General features: G+C 46.2%; 1 protein-coding gene across 1 annotated transcript; it reads right to left on the bottom strand.

Moving 5' to 3' along the window:
- Window positions 1-37: 37 nt before the first annotated feature.
- On the bottom strand, window positions 38-14,355 carry LOC117441479 (uncharacterized; the record flags this gene model as incomplete). Its single annotated transcript, XM_034077569.2, has 12 exons — window positions 14,207-14,355; window positions 12,906-13,042; window positions 6,937-7,051; window positions 6,141-6,288; window positions 6,006-6,063; window positions 5,694-5,775; window positions 4,788-4,903; window positions 3,915-4,083; window positions 1,641-1,771; window positions 351-435; window positions 208-237; window positions 38-98 (listed from the first exon to the last, which is right to left on the bottom strand). Coding segments are annotated over exons 3-12 (926 nt in total), but the record flags the coding sequence as incomplete, so codon positions are not given.
- Between the last annotated feature and the right edge of the window lie 1,841 nt (window positions 14,356-16,196).

Here is a 16,196-nt window from a genome sequence, read left to right as displayed (position 1 = left end):
GCAACTTAGGTAAGCACGCTTGAAGTGTGATACTAACATGAGAGGGGGGGGGGGCCGTTCCACTGCCCTGGGCCGGGGGGAGGATGGACTGCAGGACCCTAATACACAAGAGCACACTTGCCTTTAATGAGCATTGCACAATCACTACACCAGAGAAGTTTCATAATGATCATGTAAATGGTGAAGTGTGTGGTGATGAGTCAGTACCATGCTGGGGTCCGGCCCGTGGTAGTACACCTGTGAACACACAAACACAACGCCACACATCACGCTGCGTAACTGTGCAATACACAGCCAACTATATGAAGACATGTGAAGAAAGAGCAGCCACCAGCTCGTTAGAGTCTCACCACGCCTGGCTGTCCTGGAGTGTTGTATGGGGGAGCAGGTCCAACAGGACCACAGGGGGGGGGGGTGCATTACATGTGGGGAGTTCTGGAGAGAGAGACAAAACATGAGGCAATCCATTGTTTTGGGCTGTGACCAGTGTTGGGACTAACGCGTTACAAGTAACGCGTTACTGTAACGCCGTTATTGTTGGCAGTAACTAGTACTCTAACGCATTACTTTTTAAATTCAGTAACTCAGTTACCGTTACTACATGGTGCGTTACTCCGTTACTGCGTTAGTTTTTTTTATATAGTCAGCCAGGTGAACAGAGATGAGAACTGTACTTAAGTACAGTACTTGAGTAAATGTACTTAGATACTTCCTGTGTCACATGAGGAGACGGGCTGTGGGCGTGTTTGTGTTGTTTACTAACAAGACTGTCATGGCGGCGGCGGAGCTCAAGTCTAGTTTCTCCACCTGGAGATATTCTCACTATTTCACTTTTGTCGAGCACAAAGAAAAGAACGTTTTAGTTAAATGTAAGTTGTGTCCTGGCGGGTCAAAGAGCCTATCTACTGCCCAAACCAGTCATTCAAATCTCTTTAAACATCTGCAGAAACAACATGCTGGGACGAAGCTAGTAACTAAGACCACAGAGACTCAGCCGACGCCACTCCACCTCCACCTGCACCTAAGCAACAGCGGCTGGATTTTAACCAAGGGACTGCTAGCCAGGGAAAAGTCGATAAAGCCATTGCACGGTATGTTGTGGAACACATGCAGGCTATTGCTACAGTGGAGTCACCCGCTTTCAGTGAGCTAGTTAGCATGATAGCATGTCTGGGCGGCACACAGCATATGGGACGGAAAACTTTTTCCAACTACCTGGAGAAAGAATATACAAAAATGTAAAGCCAGCTAATATCGATGCTATCCAGATTGCATATAGTGCATGTCAAGTTGATCAATAGATTGTATTATTCTCCAATGCAATAACAGTACTGAAATTAAGGCTATAAAGGGCATTAATATAATGGGAGCCTTTTTTTAAAGTAACTAAAACGTTACTTTTCACAGTAACGCATTACTTTTTGGTGTAAGTAATCAGTAAAGTAACTGAGTTACTTTTGAAATGAAGTAACTAGTAATGGTAACTAGTTACTGGTTTTCAGTAACTAGCACAACACTGGCTGTGACTAATAATTATTTCCATAACTGATCATTTGTACATTTTTCTCAGATTAAATAACAGTCAGTCTTGTCAAATGTCATATTGCAGGAACAGATTAAAATAAGAGTCAAACTTTCACCTGCAGCATTGTAGCGTGGGGGGCTTTCTTCTTAAAAATATTTTTCCGACAGCAGCAGCAGATCCCAGCCGGGATGCCCAGCAGCAAGAGCAGAGCCAGGAGGGGGTTTCCGTCTGTCTCATTATGGTGATCTGTGGGGGACACAGGAGGGGGGGGGGGGGTGTCAGCCTCACTGTGTGTCTGTGTGTGTCTGTCTGTCTGTGTCTGTCTGTCTGTCTGTCTGTCGGCGTGTCTGCTCTGATTAGATGATGTCACTCAGGTGTGTGGCCCCAATCTGCCCAGCAACACCATGGCAACCAACTGCAGCACTGAGTCCCATAAGAATGCATTGGGGATTATATCTGACAATTTTGCCACCTGTTCAAAAACTATGGCTCCTATAACAAAATGACCAGAAAGTGAGCATCAAGGAACCCCAATGAACTGATCTATGTTGTTTTTTGGGGTTTTGTGTGTACAATGTGGAGATGGGAGCAGTTTGTCTAAAGTGTACTTCTGTCTGTTCTGAAGAAAGATCCGGAAATTGTTTACATGGGAGTCTAATGAGAGCTAGGTGGACTTTTTGAAACGTGTTTGTCTCTTCATGCCCGCAAGAGGCATTTTGTTTAATATTTGTACTTAATTATTTTTTATTTTCCAACCTAGGAGAGGGTTTCCTATGTTTTTCATGAATAATTATGTCGGAGGAGTGTAGGGTTTGGGAATTATGGCAAGTTTAAAACGTTTTTTCAGGCGAATTTCAAGCACTGCTCCACTCTGATTTGAGATCAAAGTACTCTAGACTTAACGAGCTGCTCCATCCACACTAATGTTAACATCTGAAGAAAGCCTCTCTACCAAGCTCCAAACTAAGTTCAATATCTCAAAAAGTGTAAAATATATCAAAAATGTGCCACCGATTCCTGAACAGGCTGAATAGTTTAATATTTGAATGGTTTCTGTAGCTGAAAATAAGCTGAAGTTATGGAGAGCCAAAGTATTGGCTGAAATAAGGGGAAGAATAAAGATTTGAAGAACTATAGTGGAATGCTGTAAACTGTGAACATTTATGGCTGAATTTAGCTGAAAATGCAGAAAAAGCTGAATGTGTTATTAGCTGAATGGTAGCTGCTTTTAGCTACAGAGACCAAGTAAGTGTGTTGCTGAACTTAGAAGAGAAATGCAGAAAAGGGAAATGATTTGAATCAAATTGTTACAGCTCAAATGCATTGCAATGACTTCCATGTTAAAAAAAAGAGTTTAAAAAGCTGAATATTTCAAAAAGTATAAAATATTTTTAAAAAGTTGAAGGTTTCCATCGATTCCTGAACAGGCTGAATAGTTTAATATTTGAATGGTTTCTGTAGCTGAAAGTATGCTGAAGTTATGGAGAGCTAAAGTATTAGCTGAAATAAGAAGATGAAGGGGAAGAATAGAGAGGCGAAGCCCCTCCCCTTCCGGGGGACCTCCATGGGACCTTATTTCTGAAACCATGCATTGAAGTCAATGGAGAGAGAAAGATTATCTTTTGATCCCGTTTGAATTGTGCAACAAATTACACATATGATGTTTGTCAATTTAAAAGATAATTTTGCAAGTCAAAAAAATTAAAATGTGTCGTAAAACTGAAGTAACACTTTGTGTGAAACCGCTCAATGAACTACATCTCCCATCCCGCACCACACACCAAGACGGCCGTCACTTTGGCACATTTCACTTCTTTCTTTCAGAATGAGGCGGAAAGTATTAAAAGAGGTGAAAATCACTCCAAGTCTGGGCGCATTGAGAGCTGTGCACACACACAAGGGGAGTTAGTTGGTTCCGTAGAGCCAGCATGCAGGACTGGGATTCTGGGATTTGTAGTCTTTCTAGTTGCGTATTTTTCATAGTCTTATATTTCAGCAGTTTTAAGACAAACTGTGACTTTTTTTGACACGGAAATGATTTTTTAAGATTGACAAACATCATGTGTAATTTATGGCACAATTTAAGGATCGAAAGATACGTTTTCTCTCTCCATCGACTTCAATGCATAATCTTTCCGAAATAAGGTCCCATGGGGCGGAAGTAGATGGGCGTGACTTCGCCACTCTATAAAGATTTGAAGAACTATAGTGGAATGCTGTGGCACAGCATTCGCACTAACTAGTGTTGAGCTTTTAACAGAACAGTAAGTACATGTAACAGGGCGAACTGAAGATCATCAGAAAACAAGGAGACTTCATCCTAAAGTATGACCAAATATACTCATCAAACAGACGGGATCATAAATAGAAGTGTATCACTAATAAAAACCTGTCAGGTCCATTTTGGTGATTGACACCATGCGGTCCCTGCGGTCTCTCAGGGTATAGTGTCCTTCATCACTGTAGTTCACGTTCCTGATCTCGATGTTAATGGAGTGGGTCTGAACACGGTCCCAATAATTTGGAAGGTCCTGGGAGACTGGAGCACCATCTCGCACCTGAGGAGGATCACAGCTACATTCACACTTGAACACCAGCCGTTTCTAAACAGCTTTTAAAATATATATATTTTTAAACGTCACCCATGGTGTGCAACATCTAAATCCCCTGGAGAAGCTTGTAAAAGGTAGTCCATGTTTAGAAAGGTAATATTTCTTATGTTCAGCTAACGCACCTCACCATTGACTTTGACACGTGTAACTGAAACAGAGACAGAGGTGTGAGGCAGACAGTGGTCCACCAGGGACCCGTCCACTTCTCACCTCTATTCTATCACTATTCGTCCATCTATCCATCCCCCATCTACCCCTCATCCAGCTATCCATCCCCCATCTATCCATCCCCCATCTACCCCTCATCCATCTATCCATCCCCCATCTACCCCTCATCCAGCTATCCATCCCCCATCTACCCCTCATCCATCTATCCTTCCCCCCATCTACCCCTCAGCCATCTATCCATCCCCCATCTACCCCTCATCCATCTATCCATCCCCCATCTACCCCTCATCCATCTATCCATCCCCCATCTACCCCTCATCCATCTATCCATCCCCCATCTACCCCTCATCCATCTATCCATCCCCCATCTACCCCTCATCCATCTATCCATCCCCCATCTACCCCTCATCCATCTATCCATCCCCCATCTACCCCTCATCCAGCTATCCATCATTCCATCCATTTCTATCCCATATTGTCACCAGTGTAACGTTGGCAGCCTGCCCAGAGAAGGAGAGGCCGGCGTCGGCCAGGTCGATGCCCTCCAGGGAGATGAGGAGGCTCCCTCCTGCCACGCACTTCACGCTGTTGCGTCTGTCTGGAATAAAGAGGACAACAACAAACACAATGAGTGTGCAAAGGGATATCTTAGGCACAACAAATAGTTTGCATAAATGATTTGTAGATTAAGTCTATAGCAATAAAATTGCAATACGCATATCTATCTAATGCTTGACTCAAATAACTGTGCCCCCAAGTATGATCCGTAGCGCAGAGTGTAATATTGTGTTCTGGATACAGCGGCTCGCTAAAGTGTCGGGTCCATTCTGTGGCACTGTTTGAGCTGCGATCCACGAGCGTCATTCGTCCAACCTGAACCACCTGGAGCAGATCTGCAGAGGAGAGCAGGCTGCGGCTGCTGGACACCCACAGACACTTCAGACGGGGCCATACTGGCTCTGGCTGACACTGAGTGCAACATGTGTGCAAGCATCCTTTGACATGGATTTCAAAGGATTCACGTCTCAGAATGATCTCCGGATCATTCTGAGACGTTTCAAGGGGTTGAATCCTTTTTAAGTCACTGTCTATTGCAACTTCTTTTTCTATGGTGACCTGCCCTGCTGGCTTGCACGCTCTCTGATTTCATGTTGCTAGGTTAGCCTAGACACAAAAGATAGTAGCAGACATGGCGTGGTGGACACGGTGGACAGGAGACGGTGGACAGGACACGGTGGACAGGAGACGGTGGACAGGAGACGGTGGACAGGAGACGGTAGACAGGAGACGGTGGACAGGACACGGTGGACAGGACACGGTGGACAGGACACGGTGGACAGGACACGGTGGACAGGAGACGGTGGACAGGAGACGGTGGACTAACTCACGTGTGACGGCCACTTTGACAGAAGCGATCTCTTTATTCCAGAAGTCTCTCTGGACGTACGTCCCCTCGTCCTCATAGGTCACCTGCCAAAAACAAACGCACCGCTGAAATATGATGTGACGATTGGAAGATTTTCAATAAGTACAGATAAAAAGAAAAGAAAAGAATAAGTAAAAGAATAAATAAAGTAGACTTAAGGGCAAAGTTACTAGGTAAAGGGAAATCAATTAATGTAGCAATTCCTTTTATTGAAAGAAAATGTAGACTTTACATTCGATGATTCAATGTGGACTTTAAACAAAGACTTGGTTACCTTGTCGATGTACCAGCGCCGGTCGCTGCCCGTGCCCGACACCTTGCCTTTGTTGGTCCTGCAGAGGACAGAACAATGAGTCAACAGAGCCAGTGTCCACACCCAGACCCCAGGTTGTCCCTGAGGGAGTCCTACCTGAGTCTGGAATGCTCCCAGTACATAAAGATCGTGCGGGGATCCTCAGCCGAGATGAACTCCAGCTTCTCTGCACTCTTGGCCAGATAGATGTCCAGCCGGCGGCCGTAGGCCAGGCGCTCATGGAGGTCACGGGCAGCAAAGGAATCTGACACAGAGGCCGAAGAGAGAAAAGGAAGGATACTTGCTACTCACATATACTGTATATGTGGGGAGAAATAAAGAATATCTTTCACAATAAGGAAATATAATACTATGAATATAGTATGTGATACTGTCAGATAGCCATGAGAAGTTATAGCAACCTTTAAATATGACTTTCTTTAAAGATTGCTGGAAAGTGTGATCCTTTAGTTCTTTACTGCTGGAGGCACCGGTGGTATTTTCTATATGGCTTCAACCGACCTTTATCAGACGTTCTAGAGACGTTATAGCAACATTGTAAGAAATGCAAAAATGATTGCACCATGTATTCTGTAAAGAATTGTTCAATCCTATCTCCAAACAACATTGCCGTGATGAGAACATTCTGCCACATTATTTTTAATGCCAATATTTGTTACAACATGATAATTAGTTAGTGTCCAATATTCACTGTTCTAGCATCTCAAGCCACACGCCTCTGCAGCTGCTGCCAAGCACTCCATACTGGAACCAGCTGCAGAGCGCTCTCTCTGAAGAGGCTGCATCACGTGTGATGTCCATTAAAGAAATGTTCTTGGTCAGCTGTCGTGTAAAACAACCCTCAGCAGAGATGTTAGATCAGATCCCATAGAGAACAGGAGATGGTACTCACCCGCAGCGAGGGCCGCGGCCAGCAGCAGCACAGCACTCCACGTCATCTGTAGACAGCGCACACCAGAGGTCACGCTCACGCTGATCACGAGCACACTACGTTCACAGTGCTGTCTCTACAGAGGGAGGGGCAGAGAGAGGCCTGACTTAGTCTATGTTCACTTTCTGCATTGGTAGGAAGACCCTCCTGTATGTGTTCACACAGCCACTAGGGGCGCCGCCCCACCTCGCCCACATTCTAGAACTGTTTTAGGTGTCTAAAGTTACTGATAAGTAACATGTACCTGCTTGGGGCGCAGACATCTTTGCCCATTGACTCGTGAGAAGTGGTGCATGCGCAGTCTGCACCTCTCAACGCAACAGACCGGAGCAGGACCAGACTGCTGCAGGAGGCCAGAGGGAGAGGTGACGTTTGAGGGAGAGAGAGTTAGACGGAGACGGAGTGCAAACAAAACTAGATGGCGAATATGGAGAAGGAAAACAATGTTTAATCACTTAAAGAGACAGCCTTTGAGAGGAGGACACCGGAGGGAGAGCTGAGAGTAACAGAGCTCGGACCTGATCAGCCGGACAGGCAGGAGTCAAGGACAGAGGACGGCAGTGTGTACCTGCTCTTTTTCAAGGAGCTGCTTTAGCTAGAAGGCTAACTGTAGCAACACCAGAGCAACATGTAGCTTCCCCTGCCTCCCTTTTCAAACGTCAGGACCAGACCAGTCTCTGGACCTGACCCAGCATGGATCCAGACAGGTGTGAGTGACTTAAAGCACACTAGAGTCCACATGGATGGTGCTCTGCGACTAGCCATGTTTAGGAAAGTAAACACAGCGGTCCAGTGAGGGTACAGGATAGGGATCAGTAAGCATACTAAGGAGGCTGACAAAAACAGGCACTAAAATAATAGACTGTATCAAGTATGAAGTGTCAAGGCCTCGTTGAGGCCAGGGCAATGCTAGTCACTGTGACCTTTTTACCTGAGCACAGAAGGAAGACCCCCTGGCCAGCGCAGACCAGAACAACTTCCTCGGCTTCCAGAGGAAAGACTCTGGGAAACTGGACTCTCAGGCCAGGGGCTTCGGGTCTGACTGGCCAGATCTCAATGACCTCTGCAGTCGGACTGGAGTCCAGCTGAAATGGACACGAGTCAACACACAGACTGAAGTCTCTGATGAACGGATCACTGACCCCAGTGCGGTTGTGAAGGCCGACATCACAACACCTCAGGAAGAGCCTGTGGAACTGCATGAGACTCTACAGGGAGGGTTCTGCTCAGCACGGGGCGTCTGAGGCCAGGCAGCACTGGTGTGGACTCAGACTGCAGGGAGGGTTCTGCTCAGCACAGGCCGTCTGAGACCAGGCAGCACTGGTGTGGACTCAGACTACAGGAGGGTTCTGCTCAGCACGAGCGGTCTGAGGTCAGGCAGCACTGGTGTGGACTCAGACTACAGGAGGGTTCTGCTCAGCACGAGCGGTCTGAGGTCAGGCAGCACTGGTGTGGACTCAGACTACAGGAGGGTTCTGCTCAGCACAGGCCGTCTGAGACCAGGCAGCACTGGTGTGGACTCAGACTGCAGGGAGAGCCTGTTTGGGGTTTGCTGACCACTCAGTCTCACACTCAGTGTTTAAGAACGCAGCTGTCGGTGAGGATGTTCTGACATCTACCATCAAAGCCAGACTGCAGGTGTTACCCACTGAGTACAGTCTGTCCACCTGGGACCCTCGCATCCACATCCTGTTTAAACCATCAGGATTCACAACAACGCCTAGAATCCACTGCACACATAACACATGGATGTAATGCATGCAGACGCCTGGACATAGCCGTCATGACCGTATTGTGTCTGATGCGGTACGAAACATCTTACCATCGAGCGCAGCAATGTGCAAGCACGCTAGAGTGCTACCAGCACGGTTTGGCTTCACCGATGATGCCTTTGCTCACATCCAAATACACCTGGTGTGGTTTCTGTTGACCCCACAGGGAGGTGCTGATCTTAGAAGCAGGCTGTGCCTTTGACCGGTACATGGACCAGGCTTTCCAGGACAAGGACATCAAATACCAACCACTGCTCGATGTGAGAACCAGCTCTGGGTACAAGTGTAGATACAGGATACTTATATTAGGAAGTCTTGGCCGTGTATATAAATGCACCATGACTGGTCTGAGGATGCTGGAATGTCAAAGAGAAAAGCCAAACAAATGGCAAATATTGCTGTTTCAGCTGCTATTGGCTGCTTAGCCGTGTGTAGAAGGAGGTGCTATGTGTTACCTTAAGTGTTCTGTGCTGCTTAGCCGTGTGGAGAAGGAGGTGCTATGTGTTCCCTTAAGTGTTCTGTGCTGCTTAGCCGTGTGTAGAAGGAGGTGCTATGTGTTCCCTTAAGTGTTCTGTGCTGCTTAGCCGTGTGTAGAAGGAGGTGCTATGTGTTCCCTTAAGTGTTCTGTGCTGCTTAGCCGTGTGGAGAAGGAGGTGCTATGTGTTCCCTTAAGTGTTCTGTGCTGCTTAGCCGTGTGTAGAAGGAGGTGCTATGTGTTCCCTTAAGTGTTCTGTGCTGCTTAGCCGTGTGTAGAAGGAGGTGCTATGTGTTCCCTTAAGTGTTCTGTGCTGCTTAGCCGTGTGGAGAAGGAGGTGCTATGTGTTCCCTAAGTATTCTGTGCTGCTTAGCCGTGTGGAGAAGGAGGTGCTATGTGTTCCCTTAAGTGTTCTGTGCTGCTTAGCCGTGTGGAGAAGGAGGTGCTATGTGTTCCCTTAAGTGTTCTGTGCTGCTTAGCCGTGTGGAGAAGGAGGTGCTATGTGTTCCCTTAAGTGTTCTGTGCTGCTTAGCCGTGTGGAGAAGGAGGTTCTATGTGTTCCCTTAAGTGTTCTGTGCTGCTTAGCCGTGTGGAGAAGGAGGTGCTATGTGTTCCCTTAACGGAGCGTCCACACTACAGCTTCAAAAAAAGCTTGGAGCTGGGCGTGTCTGGAGCTTGGGGATTTTATTCAAGCAACACGACCAACAACCAATCACATGAATCTCCCGCCCCCGACATACAAATCAAAAACCCCCGGGGATTTTATGGGAGCAATATATATATAAACTCCCCAAACAGGCGAAAACCTACCAGTTTCCCCCACTGTCTCTGCCACCTCCCTCCATGCCTGGTTCCTCCGGTTTGTATCCCGGTAGGTGAAGAGGGTCTGGTCATACAAAACCGGATGATTGCTACGGCGATAGTTAGTTTCTCCTCCGACTTTTTTTGAAATATAGAAATGAACGGCGGAATATCTCTCCCAGCTTAGACGCGGTTTGATTGGCTACGGCTTCAGCTGTCAGATTTTCAGAAACGGGATTTGATTGGCTGGCGCTGGCTACTCCGGCGGAGACGGACCGCTCTGCTACCCACAATTCAGTTCGGCGAAAATGCGAGGCAACGTGACGTCACCCCATTGAAAGTGAATGGGCAAATTGGAGCTTTCGACGCTGTCGACGCTGTAGTGTGGACGGGCCGTGAGTGTTCTGTGCTGCTTAGCCGTGTGGAGAAGGAGGTGCTATGTGTTCCCTTAAGTGTTCTGTGCTGCTTAGCCGTGTGGAGAAGGAGGTGCTATGTGTTCCCTTAAGTGTTCTGTGCTGCTTAGCCGTGTGGAGAAGGAGGTGCTATGTGTTCCCTTAAGTGTTCTGTGCCGCTTAGCCGTGTGGAGAAGGAGGTGCTATGTGTTCCCTTAAGTGTTCTGTGCCGCTTAGCCGTGTGGAGAAGGAGGTGCTATGTGTTCCCTTAAGTGTTCTGTGCCGCTTAGCCGTGTGGAGAAGGAGGTGCTATGTGTTCCCTTAAGTGTTCTGTGCCGCTTAGCCGTGTGGAGAAGGAGGTGCTATGTGTTCCCTTAAGTGTTCTGTGCTGCTTAGCCGTGTGGAGAAGGAGGTGCTATGTGTTCCCTTAAGTGTTCTGTGCTGCTTAGCCGTGTGGAGAAGGAGGTGCTATGTGTTCCCTTAAGTGTTCTGTGCCGCTTAGCCGTGTGGAGAAGGAGGTGCTATGTGTTCCCTTAAGTGTTCTGTGCCGCTTAGCCGTGTGGAGAAGGAGGTGCTATGTGTTCCCTTAAGTGTTCTGTGCTGCTTAGCCGTGTGGAGAAGGAGGTGCTATGTGTTCCCTTAAGTGTTCTGTGCTGCTTAGCCGTGTGGAGAAGGAGGTGCTATGTGTTCCCTTAAGTGTTCTGTGCCGCTTAGCCGTGTGGAGAAGGAGGTGCTATGTGTTCCCTTAAGTGTTCTGTGCCGCTTAGCCGTGTGGAGAAGGAGGTGCTATGTGTTCCCTTAAGTGTTCTGTGCCGCTTAGCCGTGTGGAGAAGGAGGTGCTATGTGTTCCCTTAAGTGTTCTGTGCCGCTTAGCCGTGTGGAGAAGGAGGTGCTATGTGTTCCCTTAAGTGTTCTGTGCCGCTTAGCCGTGTGGAGAAGGAGGTGCTATGTGTTCCCTTAAGTGTTCTGTGCCGCTTAGCCGTGTGGAGAAGGAGGTGCTATGTGTTCCCTTAAGTGTTCTGTGCCGCTTAGCCGTGTGGAGAAGGAGGTGCTATGTGTTCCCTTAAGTGTTCTGTGCCGCTTAGCCGTGTGGAGAAGGAGGTGCTATGTGTTCCCTTAAGTGTTCTGTGCCGCTTAGCCGTGTGGAGAAGGAGGTGCTATGTGTTCCCTTAAGTGTTCTGTGCCGCTTAGCCGTGTGGAGAAGGAGGTGCTATGTGTTCCCTTAAGTGTTCTGTGCCGCTTAGCCGTGTGGAGAAGGAGGTGCTATGTGTTCCCTTAAGTGTTCTGTGCCGCTTAGCCGTGTGGAGAAGGAGGTGCTAAGTGTTCTGTGTCCCGATATATTTGATTCCCTGTCTATGCAATATAATTTGTGGAACCAAATCAAGTATTGAAATGTGTGTGTGTGTTTGAGTGCTCAGTCTGCAGCTGTCGGCTTCCTTTCTATTCTGAGGAGTGCTGGATCCTAATTTAGCAGAAGGAGTGGTAGACTTGGTAGTTTGATCACTGAAAAATGATTTTGTAATTTGACAAATGACATACAAACCACATTTTGATACTTATTTTAGTGCACTGAACTTGTCAGCTGCAAATTATTAGAATGTGTACATTAAAGACATATTCCTAGTAGTACACTTTTTGACAAATGTAATGACGTTACATCGTTTCTGTCTGTGAAACAAACACTGGCTCAAACTGATTGGATGCTAATAAAACATTTAATTGCTTCTCAAATCAAAACTTGCTGGACATTTCTTTGTCTGCCTGAGTTCCTGTGAGAGACACACTTTGCTGTCTGATATTTCCGACAGTAGGCTACCTGAAAGCCTCACAGGCAGCCCCCACCCTGTGAGGCCTGGCAGTATTCATATAAACACAACAAAGGGGGGCTTTGCTCTCCGCTGTGTTTCAGTGTGTGTGTTGGTGTGTGTTTGAGCCGTATGCAGCCATACACACTCTTTGTGTGCAGCTTTATGCCGCTGATCATGTGATGTTTACTGAGGAGAGCGCGGAGAGGTGCGGCCGCGCGCACAGAGAACCATCATTTAACAATTGCTCCGAGCGCGCGATCCAGGGGAACGCCTCGCCTTGATGTGCTTCAACACGCAACTCACACCATGCATCGAGACAGCTGTATTTATCGAACACCCCGACACGTTGAGCCTGCTCTAGAGCTGGTGTGTCACCGCCAATTGTAGGCTACATGAGGTTCGAAAATAAAAGCAAAAATCACGAGAACATGTCAATATCTGATTATACAATTTTGTTTCCAATAACCGTGTAGTCCATGATTTGTGGGATCATCCTGCTGTGATTCCTGCATACATTCCAGTCACACAGCAGTGGGATGTAAACGCCTCACCAACAGAGCTACTTGTACGCAAAGAAAACAAGATGTCTGAAAGGAGTCCCACCGCTTTTTATGTTGGGCTTTTAGGAACACTGTGGCTCTGTAGCCGCACCCTACCCATGTCAGAATCTATGTAGCCTTACCCGTCACACTTACCTCACGGTGCCGTCTGTCTGTCCGCAGCTCACGGCACGGTGCGGGTTAGTGTGTCAGTGAACGTCTCGCAGAGAGGAGAAAGGGATGGACCAATGAGCGACTACAATGTGCTGCTTTCAGGAAGCTGTCGGAAATACAAATGAAGTGCAAGAAGGTTAATCATCAGATTGGAAAACACAAGTGATGTGTAGGCTTATCACTTAAACATTCATCACGTTCACACGCAGGTCACCCTTGAAAAAGAGATATTTTGATCTCAAGGGGCTTTCACCTGGTTAAATAAAGGCTACAAACAAACAAACAAACAAACAAACATTCCAACCTTTACAAATCCAAAAGAGGTAGGTTTGCGCGCGGCAAATGTGCACGCCCGAATGAGGTAATCAGAAGAAATGGAACCCAGTAATTACAGGTATAAACCATGTATTTAACATATATTGCATCATGTTGTGCATTTTTCAGAAAAAGTGGTAGTTTGGTAAACAGTGACATCAGCGACATGTCTGGTCTGTAAAGTGCCCGAAAAGTAAAAGAATGGGAGACAAATATCCCAAAGTGTCCACATTTTATTATGTTTGTAATGTGTTTCTGGTCCTCTTTCAGTTGAGACAGTGTCGATGAAGGATGTGTCAGGATGTAGAACTCCTGTGTGAACATTGGATGAAGCCAGGTTCATATTCTTGTTTCATGTTGTTGACATATTAGAGTCAAAGGTTTGCACAGAGCGAAATATCTTTGTGTTGCGCCATAAATCAGAAAATACTGCATTAAAAAAGTCATTTCCTGCATTTGTCTACTGACAAAGTGTGATATAAATAATGTACAGGCTTTCAGATTGCTGTAGCTCACTAAACAGAGACATTAACGACATGTTTGGTGTTGAAATGTCAGAAAAAGTGAAAGAATGGGAGATAAATATCCCCAAATCTCAAAATGGTATTATATTTTGTGTGTGTTTGTGGTCCTCTTTCAATTGAGACACTGTAGGTGAAGGATGCTTCAGGAAAAGACCAAACACTGGATGTCTTTCAGTCGCCAACATGTGTTTTCGAGACACTGATATTAACGGGGAAATCCTGCAGGACCCAAATGCCTCGTCTCTGTTCCCCTCACGGAGCTTCCGCACAGCAGCGTGCGTTGACGCTTGGAGGTGGGCGTATCTGAAGCTTGGGGATTTTTTGCGACCAACAACCAATCACATGAATCTCCCGCCCCCGACATACAAAGCAATAGCAATGTTAAAACGAAGTAAACTGGATATAAAATCCCCAAACAGGCGAAAACCTACCAGTTTCCCCCACTGTCTCTGCCTCCTCCTTCCATGCCTCACTCCTCTGGTTTGTATCCCGGTAGATGAACAGAGACTAGAGGCTTTTCAATTCTTAAATTTCCCCTCCTCGACTCCCCTCCTCGACTCCCCTCCTCGAGACTTAGTCCCGCCCACAGGAGATGCGAGCGGAGGACCGAGGAGAGAGGAGGGGAAGCAGCAGCAGACGTTTAAAGAAATGAGAACTCCTCTCCTCTGAGCGGTCATATTAAAGCGACGTCCGTTCATTATTACGTGGCAACAGCTGCATCAACTGTCTAGTGTTTTGTCATATTTTATAATCTCTGTTAGATCAGCTGAACATTGTTCCCCCACATATTTACTTTGAATTCATTGAGAGTGCGGAATAATGAGACAATAACAGGCTACAGATGCGGACACACACACACACAAATATATTTATATAAATATCAATCAATCAATCAATGTTTATTTATATAGCCCAATATCACAAATGTTACATTTGTCTCAGTGGTCTTCACAGTGTGTACAGAATATCAGTATGACAATACCACACCCTCTGTCCTTAGACCCTCACATCGTGCAAGGAAAAACTTCCAAAGAAAACCCAGTTTAAAGGGAAAAATGGGAGAAACCTCAGGGAGAGCAACAGAGGAGGGATCCCTCTCCCAGGACGGACAGACGTGCAATAGATGCCGTGTGTAAATTGAAAAGATAATACATTTGCAACATAGGTAGTCCAAATGTTTGGAAATGCATGTGTGTATATAATAGGAAGATGAATCCACGAGGATATCCATCCAGGACCGATGATCCAGGACCACAGCCACGACTCAAGATCCAGCGCTCGCGATCCAGGATACAGGACCGCAGGATCATCCATGACTCCGGATCCCAGCGTATATAGACACCAAAAAGAAAGACATTTGGGGAAGCTGGGTTAATCGGAACATGAGTGTACACGGGTATAGACAGAGAGAAGGAAGAAGTAAGATGTCCCCCGACAAACTAAGCCTATATCAGCAAAACTAGGGGCTGAATCTAATCAGCCCTAACTATAAGCTTTATCAAAAAGGAAGGTCTTAAGCGCACTCTTAAAAACGGATAGGGTGTCTGCCGCCCGAACACAAACTGGAAGCTGATTCCACAAATGTGGAGCTTGATAAGAAAAGGCTCTGGCTCCCATTGTACTTTTAGAGATTCTAGGAACAACCAACAACCCTGCATTCATGGAACGCAATGCCCTAGTAGGACAGTAGGGTATAATGAGTTATTTAAGGTAAGATGGCGCCTGCCCATTAAGGGCTTTGTAGGCGAGAAGAAGAATTTTAAATTCTATCCTGTGTTCTATAGGGAGCCAGTGTAAGGCAGCCAGAACAGGAGTAATGTGGTCCCTTTTCCTAACTCTGGTTAGTACACGAGCCGCAGCATTTTGAATCAGCTGAAGCGACTTGATTGACTTCTTGGTACACCCTGATAATAAAGAGTTACAATAATCCAGCCTAGAAGTAACAAATGCATGGACTAGTTTCTCTGCATCGTTTTGAGGCAAGATATGCCTGATCTTTGCAATGTTACGTAGATGGAAGTAGGCGGTCCTTGAAATTGATTTTATGTGGGCGTTAAAGGATAAATCCTGATCAAATATAACACCAAGATTCCTTACAGTCTCACTGGAGGCCAAATTAATGCCATCCATAGTTAGTATGTCTTTAGATAATTTGTTTCGTAGATTCTTCGGGCCAAGTACAATAACTTCAGTTTTGGTCGTGTTTAACATCAAAAAGTTTAAGGTCATCCACGTTTTTAAGTCCTTAAGGCAGTCTTGAATTTTATTTAGATGATTAATTTCATCAGGCTTGATTGATAAATATAGTTGAGTATCATCCGCATAACAATGAAAGTTTACAGAATGATTCCTTATAATATTGCCTAACGGAAGCATATATAATGTGAACAAAATAGGTCCGAGCACTGAGCCCTGTGGCAC

Source organism: Pseudochaenichthys georgianus, unplaced genomic scaffold, assembly GCF_902827115.2.
Source record: "Pseudochaenichthys georgianus unplaced genomic scaffold, fPseGeo1.2 scaffold_1722_arrow_ctg1, whole genome shotgun sequence".
NCBI lineage: Eukaryota > Metazoa > Chordata > Actinopteri > Perciformes > Channichthyidae > Pseudochaenichthys > Pseudochaenichthys georgianus.
This window is presented reverse-complemented; position numbering and strand designations above follow the sequence as displayed.